The 10,730-nt window shown below is 35.6% G+C and overlaps 1 protein-coding gene and 1 long non-coding RNA gene across 2 annotated transcripts; one reads left to right on the top strand and one right to left on the bottom strand.

The window, feature by feature from the left end:
- Positions 1 to 134: 134 nt before the first annotated feature.
- LOC147814849 (uncharacterized) lies at positions 135 to 626 on the bottom strand. Its single transcript, XM_087156509.1, has one exon. It carries the CDS (start codon positions 624 to 626, stop codon positions 135 to 137), a length of 492 nt encoding a protein of 163 aa, XP_087012635.1.
- Positions 627 to 6,845: 6,219 nt separating this feature from the next.
- Positions 6,846 to 10,628, top strand: LOC107438496 (uncharacterized). Its single transcript, XR_001583381.4, has 2 exons — positions 6,846 to 7,023; positions 9,453 to 10,628. It is a non-coding gene; the product is annotated as an uncharacterized LOC107438496 (long non-coding RNA).
- The last annotated feature ends 102 nt before the right edge of the window (positions 10,629 to 10,730 follow it).

Here is a 10,730-nt window from a genome sequence, read left to right as displayed (position 1 = left end):
TTTTTCTTATTAAAAAGCAAGCGCGTGGCTAGATAATGATTGCACGCGACAACTGGTAAATGGTTTCAGCGCAGTGTAAGTATTTAACGATAGGTGGCGGTCGCCACACCATCTCCCCTTCTGGAAAAAAATAATTAAAGTTCAAATTCCTCAGTTAGCCTTTTTGGGAAGTGTACTACTCGTCCAAAACGAGTCTTTTTTATGGCAGCAGGAATTCGATCATTTTCAGTTGGTCGTAAAACAGGAGCATTATGTACCAATTTGGAAGGAATATCTGGCGGTTCTGCTAAATCAGAACTATCTGAGAGTAAATGAGCTGGTTTTACTCTATCAATTGACACTACACAGTTTTTACCTTTTATTCTGATAGTGAAAGTTTTGTCGTTACGACTGTAAACTTCATAGGGTCCAGTGTAGGATGTATGAAGAGTTGGTTTTACTGCATCAACTCGTAAGAAAACATGTATGCAAGCAACCAAGTCTTTGAAAACAAAAACGTGTCTTTTGTCGTGAGAAGAGGTCGGAACTGGCTTAAGATCTTGCAGGTGACGATTCAATTTTTGCAAAAACATATTATCGACCTTCTCTATTTCCGAAGAGGTAAAAAATTGTCCCGGAAGACGCATTCTCTCCATAAACCAACTCAGCTGGAGAACATCCCAAATCCTCTCTATACACAGAGCGCAATCCAAGTAACACAGCAGGTAAAGCAAAAGTCCAGTGGATTGAGGTATGACACATAATGGACTGCTTAAGAACCCTATGCCACCTTTCTATCATTCCGTTCGCTTGAGGATGATATGACGTTGTATACGAAAGACGTATACCAAAGTTTTTTGCTTAAGTACGAAATAGTTCACTTCTGAACTGAGATCCTCTATCAGTTGTTATACCTTCAGGAATCCCATATCTAGCAAACCAATGAGTGTAAAGAGCTTGAGCAACTGTCTCGGCTTGTATATTTGTCAACGGTATTGCCTCAGTCCATCTCGTGTACCTATCGATACATGTGAGACAATATGAAAACCCTTGTGAAGAAGGCATAGGTCCAACTAAATCAATGTTTATATGGCTAAATCTTTTGCTTGGAACAATAAATTCTTGCAGCGGCGAGTGAACATGGCGAGAAATCTTTGCTTTTTGACATGCTATGCATGATTTGGCTAGTTTTGCGATTTCTCTTTTCATGTTTGGCCAAATAAAACGATCAGTAATTAGCTTCACAGTAGTTTTAACACCAGTATGAGCAAGGTTATGCAGGGCATCAAATACTTGGGTACGAAATTTTTCAGGAATAAATGGACGAATGAATTTAGTGGACGTATCACAGAATATGAAATTTTCACTGTTGGGTATTGGAAGTTGTTGAAGTTTAAGGCTAGAATTTGTATCAGATAAAATTTGTTGCAATTCGGGATCATTTTTTTGAGAATGAGCGATTTCATCGAAGTTCAATGATTGAGGGAACTTAATGCTATTGATTCTTGAAAAGGCATCTGCAACAGGATTTTGTGATCCGTCAATATGTCGAATGTCACTTGTAAATTGAGCAATGAAATTTAGATGGTTAATTTGTCGAGGTGAGAGTTTGTCATATTTTTGATTCAAGGCATGAGTTAAAGCTTTATGATCAGTGAAAACAATGAAGTTTACTCCTTCTAATATGTATCGGAAATATTTAATAGCTGCAAAAATGGCTAAAAGTTCTCGATCATATGTGCTGTACTTTTGCTCTGTCACGCTAAGTTTACGAGAGAAAAAACCAAGAGGCTCCCAACTATTGTCACTGGTTATTTGCTGAATAGATGCTCCAATGGCTTTATCAGAAGCATCACACATTAGTGCAAGTGTTGCTTTAGAATCAGGATGGGCAAGAAAAGTTACATTTTTTAGCTCTTCTTTGCACTGAGTAAAAGCATTGTCTGACTCTTCTGACCATACTAAAGGAGTCTTGTCATTTTTCTTTGTGACACCCAATATTCCATTTAAAACAAATTGTTTTTCAGCAGCTCGAGGAAGAAATCGTCTGTAAAAGTTAATAATGCCAAGGAATCTACGAAGTTCATTAACAGTTGAAGGTTTGGGAAAATTCTCAATTATTTGAATTTTTTCAGGAAGTGGAGTTATACCTTTTTGGTCAATGAAGTGACCCAAAAATTTAACTTTATCAGTAGCAAACACGCATTTGGATAAATTTACCTTTAAATTATGTGCCTTCAACCTACGGAGTACTTCATCTAGATGTAACAAATGCTCTTCAATAGAGGATGAGGCGATGAGTATGTCATCAATGTATACAAAACAGAAGTTTAAACCCTGAAGGATGTGATCAAGGAGTCTCTGCATGGTCTGGGCGGCATTTCTTAACCCAAAGGTCATGTAGTTAAATTCAAATAAACCGAAGGGAGTTATGATAGCGGTTTTCTTTATATCGTCTTTATGCATTGGCACTTGATGGAATGCTTTTTTTAAATCCAAAGTGGAAAAGACAGTTTTTCCATACAAATTCGAGGAAAAGTCATGTAAGTGACGTATGGGATAATTATCCGGTACTGTCTTTGCATTTAATGCCCGAAAATCCCCACAAGGTCTCCAAGATCCATCTGATTTTTTAACTAAATGTAGAGGACTACTCCAACAACTATTAGAAGGGCTGCAAATCCCTTTCTGGACCAAAACAGAAAATTCAGCTTTAGCTGCTTCTAGCTTGTCAGCAGATAATCGTCTAGCCTTAGCTGCCACAGGAGGTCCTTTAGTCTCAATAACATGAGTGGTATCGTGAGTTTGAGTTTGGTTTGGCGTATATTCAATATCATCAAATACGGTATTGTATTTTTTGATGACGCTATCAAGTTCAAAAGAAGATTTTAAAGTAGTTATACTAGGTAAACTGTCTGTACTTATTTTACCTCTAGTGGAAACTGATGTTAATCTGTCAATCAAACATTTTCGCTTTAAATCGACAAGTATATCGTAATTTGACAAAAAATCTGCACCCAAAATAGGTCTGGAAACATCAACTACCGTAAAAGTCCATTTGAAAAGACGACGTAAACCTAAGTCAACAGTTAAAGAACGTTTTCCATACACAGGAATTTTGGATCCATTAGCAGCTACTAAATTTAAAATTGACTCTTGTTTTTTGCGTTCTGCAACAGATGGTGGTAGGACGGATATATCTGCACCTGTATCTACAAGAAATTTAAGACCTAATGTCTTCTCACAGATGATTAAGCGGCATTTATTTTCTTCGCCATAAACGCCTGCCACCAGCGACGCCTGGCATCCTAGTTTTCCGGCTTAAAACTACAAGGAGGAATGCATTTGTTTGCCCTGTCTCTAAACCGAAAATGATACCAACACATCCGTGTTTTGCAGTTAGAGCGATCACGACGTTTGTATTCATCTCTGTTTTGGCTACGACTACGAAATCTCAATACTTTATCTAGTTTTTTACTCAGTTCATTAATTTGAGTTTGCATGGTAATTATAGTGTCAGATAAACGAACAATTTTGTTTTCAGACTGCAGTGTCGATTTTACCGTAGCAGAGTGAATTTCATTTGAATGTGACACATCGGCAATTTTATCGGCCATCATTGCTAGTTTATTTAATTCGTCAGACGAAGTACTAAGTATAGCTTGCATCTGTGTTGGCAGTCTTTGCAGCCATAACGATCTCAAAAATTTGTCATCCACACTATCGCCAGCTAAATCATGCATTTGGCGAAGCAATGCAGATGGGCGTTTATCGCCTAAATCGATATCTTGAAGGAGTTTTTTAAGTCGTCTCTCTTCCGAATCACTAAATACTTCAATTAGTCTATTTTTTAATGTTTTATACATATCATTAACTGGAGGTGAAGTAATTATATCACTTACTTGCGCCAAGATTTCAGTTTCGATTGATGCAACGACAATATGGTACTTTGTACTGTCTTGTGTTATTCCACTAGTAATGAATTGCGATTCGACTTGCGAAAACCAGATGATAGGATTATCTTTCCAAAATTGTGGACATTTTACGGCAACTCGAGCCAATTCAGTAGTGCCAGTTTCACTTTCATTCGTGTTCGGCATAATTCACAGTTCGTTGTCACCAATATAAATTCTCTGTCCGGGTCACCAGTGTAAATTCGTGTAGTAAGTAGTAAGTATGGATCAGAAGGTGAATTAACTTATCAATAATCACGAATTCACATAACAAACAAACTTAACAAGTTTTATTATTAAATATAACAGATGTGTAAAAAAATGGCAAGAAAAAGAACGATAATGTTTTTCTTATTAAAAAGCAAGCGCGTGGCTAGATAATGATTGCACGCGACAACTGGTAAATGGTTTCAGCGCAGTGTAAGTATTTAACGATAGGTGGCGGTCGCCACACATGAAGCTATGCAGAACATAAACAGATTAATTTTGCATCGAAAATGTCGGGTATACAAAGCAAAAATATATCATGGTTACAATAAAATACATAAACAAATAATAAATCTGAGTTAGGTAAAAGACATAGACGAAAAAGAGTTATATTTCAATAAAGTCAATGTGCGATATGGCGCTGAATTTAATTAACTTCACGTTAATTAACATTCTAACTTGTGTGGAGAAACTAAGCGCAGCTCTAACGCGCCATTTCGCTTAAAACCTATCAGTTGCCGCTGACGTCATAGGTCACATGTGTGGGTATCTGTTGTCGTAGATAAGTACCCAATTGTGAGGTATAGTTCGTTCACCAGAAGTTGAGACTTGGCTCCACCTCCTGGGACGCAGAGTTCATTTCAGCGCGGGAGTTAGAAGAGAAACATCTCCGTTGTTGAAATTGAGACAACCCTTAATTTGCGCCAAACACAAAAAGTGAATTATTTTTCAGTCATTACTTTGCTTTATCATCTGCTATTATACCTTTTGTCACACTTGCTAATTAAATGTAGTTTAAATTTAAAAACTGTTGTTCTCCCAGCGAAATGGCTCATAAAGGACAAACTATTCACTCAAAAGAAAGAAATATCATAAGAAATGGTGCAAAATATAATCAAATTTATGAAATATTTATTGTTAAAAAAATGCACATAAAGTTTGCCAAATAAATATTTTTGCCAAACGATCGCCAAATAGCAACATTGTTCAAGTTTGCTCACAACCTTCTCCCAAAAATAGCGAAATAGTATCGTCGCATACCACGTGATGAAGGCGGAGCCAAGTGCCAACTCCTGGTGAACGAGCTATAGTATGCAGATATCAAAAACCACCGCATCAAGCATCGGGGTATCAGAGATTGAGATGCATCGTCTTTACGTTAAACAACTATGTAATAGCGGGTTCGATTCCGGCCGAAACCCATATTACAACGGTTTTGTTCTTTATTAATTTCGTTCATAAATTAAAAAATTTCTTTGTATGCACATCTAATAATTATAAAATTTAAGAACAAGCAGCATAATTGTTTGAAGGATATTACGGATTTGGTTAAAATGGTGTCATTTGCAAAAAAACGAACATGATGCATCAGACAAACGGTTTCAGACGGGTATTGCGAGAAAATATCAGAAGTTATGGTGGAAATTAAACTCACTACCTTCAGACCTATTAGCTGTTTTAGCAAGGTCACGAAGGTATGTGTATAACAAATAATTAGCCATTTGTAGGCCATTTGCTTTCTAGTACCTGTTTCCTAATGACTTTGGGGCATAAATCTGTGACCACTTTTATCATTAGCCCTGTAATAGTACGGCATAACCACTGAATGTCAAGGGGCCTCCTTGGCCAAGCGGTATCAACCGCCAAACGCTCTGCAGTAAAGGGGTAGTGTGTTCGAATCCCGTAAAACCCTGGACGGATCTTCGTCCTGCCATTTTCTAAATTGTCCTATCTGTCTTTCTACTTGACAAAGGCTTATGAACCGCATTTATAAAATGGATCACAAAAGCCTGCACGTCTGCGTTCTAATAAGTAAAGAAATAAAGGGTTCTTTGGTTCCTCTATTTGCGTAACAATTGAGCTACCCAATGAACTATTGGCGACGATCTAGGAAGTATCCTTGAAGATGATCCAAACACAACATACATACTTCACATCCCTTTTTTTTTTACAAAGAGGACACATTCACACACCATCCATCCGTCTGCAGATCGTGATTTTGGTGTGAACCAAAGCATGATCAATCTCCTATCCAGTATATCCAAAGGTATTGATTTGTTATGGGAACTTGGAGGACCTTGCGACCCCACAGATTTATCGCGCACAAGTCGCCATATTGTCTTCGGTCGGTGGGGATTGAACTCACGATCTCTCGGACATTTGACCCACTCCCAACCTGCCAGGCTATATCCTCCCAAGAAAAAAAATTAGGGGCTTCACTGGCAGAGCATTATCACCCACCAAACACTGTGCGAAGCTTAGAAGTAGTGGGTTTGAATCCCGCGGTCATCCTGGATGCTGTCCTTCTGTGTATTGTGTTATCCGTCCTACTTGATCAGGTTTATTAGCCTTATATGAAAAAACAAGCCAATGCATGTTGTTGCTGTTGCTGTTGTTGTTAATTTACGTCGCACTAGAGCTGCACAATGGGCTATTGGCGACGGTCTGGGAAACATCCCGGAGGATGATACGAAGACATGCCATCGCAATTTTGATCCTCCGCAGAGGGTATGGCACCCCCGCTTCGGTAGTCCGACGACCTGCGCGCGAAGTCGAGCACTTTACGGTAGCACAGTTTAACGAGGACCAATACCGCATACCCTCGGTCCCTACGCAGACTGATCCAAGTGGTCACCCACCCGCACACTGACCGTAGCCAGTGATGCTTGACTTCGGTGATCTGCTGGGAACCGTGTCTTAATGATCAGTCTACTGCGAGACCCAATGCATGTTGTACCAATAAATAAAAAATAAATTCGTCTCAATATTGATGTGGCGCATTTTTGATGCGAACTGACAGAAACGGTCTGTTTTTGCCTGAAGTTTTTGTTTTTAAATTTGAGATCTACAAAGACTAAAATTGCAGTATCTAATGTAATAAAATGTAAGTAATTTTCCGTCTCTGATATAAATAAATCAATTCTTAAAAAAATCCTTTTAATACTTTCCTTACCACCTTTTTAACAAAAAATATTCTTTTTTGAAATATAATTGAAAAAGTTTTTTAATAAAAGTATTATGCTCTTGGTTAGTTAAAGTTTTTTATGTACTCAAGTGTTTACTAAGTAATTAACTGAAAGATTTTGCTAGCGGAAATATATTTTATATTGAATAAATAAATCAATAAGCAAATATATCGATCTATGAAAAATGTGAAGCTTTTTCTTTATGCATATAATATTTCCCAAAATTTGCTGTTTTATTCTGTTCGAATCAGAAAGATAAGGTTTTGTTATGGAAATTTCATGAAAAATTGTAATTGAATATTTTAAAAGAAGAACATATTATGAGACATATTAGTAAATTTAAAAAACCCTGTCAGAAATTATATTGATCTATCATGTGATTATTCACAAAATGATCGAGAAAAACAAATTAAGCCCGTACACTTAATTAAAACAAAATGTTAAATATTTCAAAATTACACTTAATATGATGTTTGTTCATTCAGCAATATTAATTCACTTGGCTTCATTTAATTTTATAAGAACTGTTGAAAAGCTGACCCAATGTTAAGGTTTGTGAATACCAGTGTTCAACTCCGTAGCCTTCTAATTTTGAACCCAATCCAGAGGACAAGGAAAGTCCTGGATCAAGTATTGCTAAAAATTTGCCTTTGTGAAGGATATTTTGATTGAACTAACCCGCATCTGCGTTACATGGAGAGGAAACCTCGAAAACCTCCCACGGTTAGCCTGACAGCAAGAAAACTCTAACCTATGATACGTCTACCACGGAGGACATTTTTACGTCAGCACTGAGATCTGTGCGAGCCGGGGGCTTAATTTGTATCAACCAGTCATTGCTGAGATTCGAACCCGGTTTACCTCATTGGAAGGTGAGTGCTCTATTCCCTGAGCCACCGCGACTCTAATTCACTTAATTGGCACATTTGAAGCTTATTCAGTTCTTTAGTTTTCTCACAGTCCTATTGTTGTCGATTTTCCTAAAGCAAACTTTAACGTAAATCGCCTTAAAGCGGTGCTCAGTGATCGCAATCTTCATAAATCGCTTTATACAGGCTGTTCCATAATGACAGCTTTTATAAATCACTTTATATAAAGTGTTCCATCATGTCAGATCTTGAAATATATGTTTAGAAACCATGATAAATGAAGTAAAAAAAAACCCTTTAGGGTTACATCTTAATATTTAAGCAATTGCTGTAAAAATCATATAAATCATTATTGAAGAAGGCGGGATTATGAACCTTCAAAGCCAGTTTGGTTGCCGCATGAAACTTGAAGTTGTTCCTAACAGTCAATTTTCCATTCCTCTTAGTGTTTCCTGCGGAAACTAATTTCAATATTTTTATTTCCGCCTTCCACAATCGAGATTTGTCAGATTTTATTTTATATTTATTATTTTTTACCAGCTTACGCATTGATTTCGAAACTTTATGTGTATACTTTTCTTTTAGCAAAGATTATAAATCATATAAAAGGTGGTGCATTGCGGAATTCATTAGGACCAATTTCTTTCAGTAATTATTATTACACTTGGTCTGCTACTTATTATAGTTACTTAAACGCAAAAGGGGTCACAGTACCTAAAAAATGACCAAAACATCGAAAAAATTTTTATTGCTTTTAATAAAACTTCAAATTATTTCAAGTGCACTGGCAAAAAATCATCTCTATCAACATTTTTAAAAAAGTTATGAATGATTTTAGATTTCCCTAATGCAGAAACTTGCTCAGCAGACAAACTTTAAAGTGCTTTTTCTCATAGGTGATTATTTTGAGTTTTAATCTTAATTCCCTAAGGAATTTTTTAAGATAAAGTAAACTTTTTTTTATCTTAAACATAATACACTTAGTTAAACTGTGCATGGAATAAGCATTTTATGAGATATTACAATTTTTACAGCATGTTATACATATCTAACAGGAATTTTTAACCTTTTTCTGCTACGTTTTTACAAAATAATCTATAAAAATTATTTTAATTGTTATTTCAAAAAATGAATGCGCAAAATTGTTAAGATGAATATTGTAATCACTAAGAAAAAAAGCATTTTTTTAAAATAAGTTAAAATAAAAAAGATCTGGGGATTTAAAAATTTGAATTTGAATTTTTTTTTAAATTTTAAAAAAATTAATCAGTTTAATTAGTTTTTGAAGATGAATTACTGATTATAAGTTAAATGATCATGTAAAGCACCCACAAAATGAATGATTATACCTTTATTTAAAGAAATTTCTGCAAAGGTACTGTGACCCCTTAACGCAAAATGCTAAAACAACTGACAATTTTATGACGTTTTATTTTCATCAGCTGTATTTCAAATTTTCAAGAATTTTTTTTTTCCAGGTGGAATCAAATTTGGTACTCTTTGCTGCTGCTGCTCAAGGCTGCTCCGGCAGGATTTTTTGTTGCTTTAACGGCTACTGAAGCTATCAGAGAGTTGAAACTTTACATAGGAGACACTATTGAAATCAATACCATGATCACGGCTACTTTATTCATTACATACATAATATACATTATGACGAGTGCCTTCAGCTTGGTGTTGAGGATTTACTTCATTTTGTTTACAACCGCTATATCTATCTCTATTTATAAAAACTGGAATTTTAGAACAAGGTTTTTCTTCCATTGGATGCACTTGTTTAGCTTTTGGGCAATAAGAAACATTCTACTGCATTATCTGTTGATTCCAAAATCAGATTTGCAGTTAATATTTATTCTATCTCCATGGATATTTACATCCTTCACCGCAGATGTCTAAATTGGAATACAATGAATTGATCTGATCGATATCTCAGTGGATCAACATGTAGGGCTTTTTCATCTTAAAATTGGACTCTCTGTGTCATCTAATTACCGTAAAATCCTAGTATACGATGCATGCTTAATTTGATTTTGAAAAATGTCGCCAACAAATGGAATGATACATTGACCATTGTCGCGAAAATGTTGGTATACCGGGATGTAGCACAACCTTAAGACGACATCGGTGTAGGGTATACGTTGAAAATGTACACCGGATAGTGGTACTAAACGAGAAAAAAACTATATCTAACCAACTATGTCGAACCAAATCTACAACTACTGATTCCAAACATTATGGCCTTTTTAAATGTCACCAAATCCACCGCGTAACGTATACTAGGATTAAGCTAAATTACCTCTCTGATACTTTAGGAGCAGATGACAAGACATTTAAGTTTTGCAAAAATCTAAAAATTTTATTTCATGAATGATTTTTAGTCAAATTTTTATCATATGATGTTGGATTATCAACTGTGCTTTTAAGTAAACTATATAAACTATATATATATACTAAATGTTATTGCATTATGCATGAAAACCATTTTGTTGTGTGCTTTGCATGTGTATTTCTGTTAATAAATTTAAACAGTACACTTTTTACCTAACTTATTTTCAGAATGTCATTGCTTATTGTACGATGTAATTTTAGTTGTAACACGCTTCACTTAAAGTACGGAACCATGATTTTTGAAATAAATATTTTATAATATAGGATATTGTTTTGAAGATTTTTTCTTACTTATATCATATGGTAAGTGCCACATCGCAGTGGCCAGTTTGAAAAAATCAGACGATCTGTTAATATTATCTATGTTA

Source organism: Parasteatoda tepidariorum, chromosome 2 (genome assembly GCF_982258835.1).
Source record: "Parasteatoda tepidariorum strain Cologne lab strain chromosome 2, Ptep-v5.0, whole genome shotgun sequence".
NCBI lineage: Eukaryota > Metazoa > Arthropoda > Arachnida > Araneae > Theridiidae > Parasteatoda > Parasteatoda tepidariorum.
The sequence above is the reverse complement of the archived record's forward strand: the minus strand, read 5'-3'. Positions and strand labels throughout refer to the sequence as shown.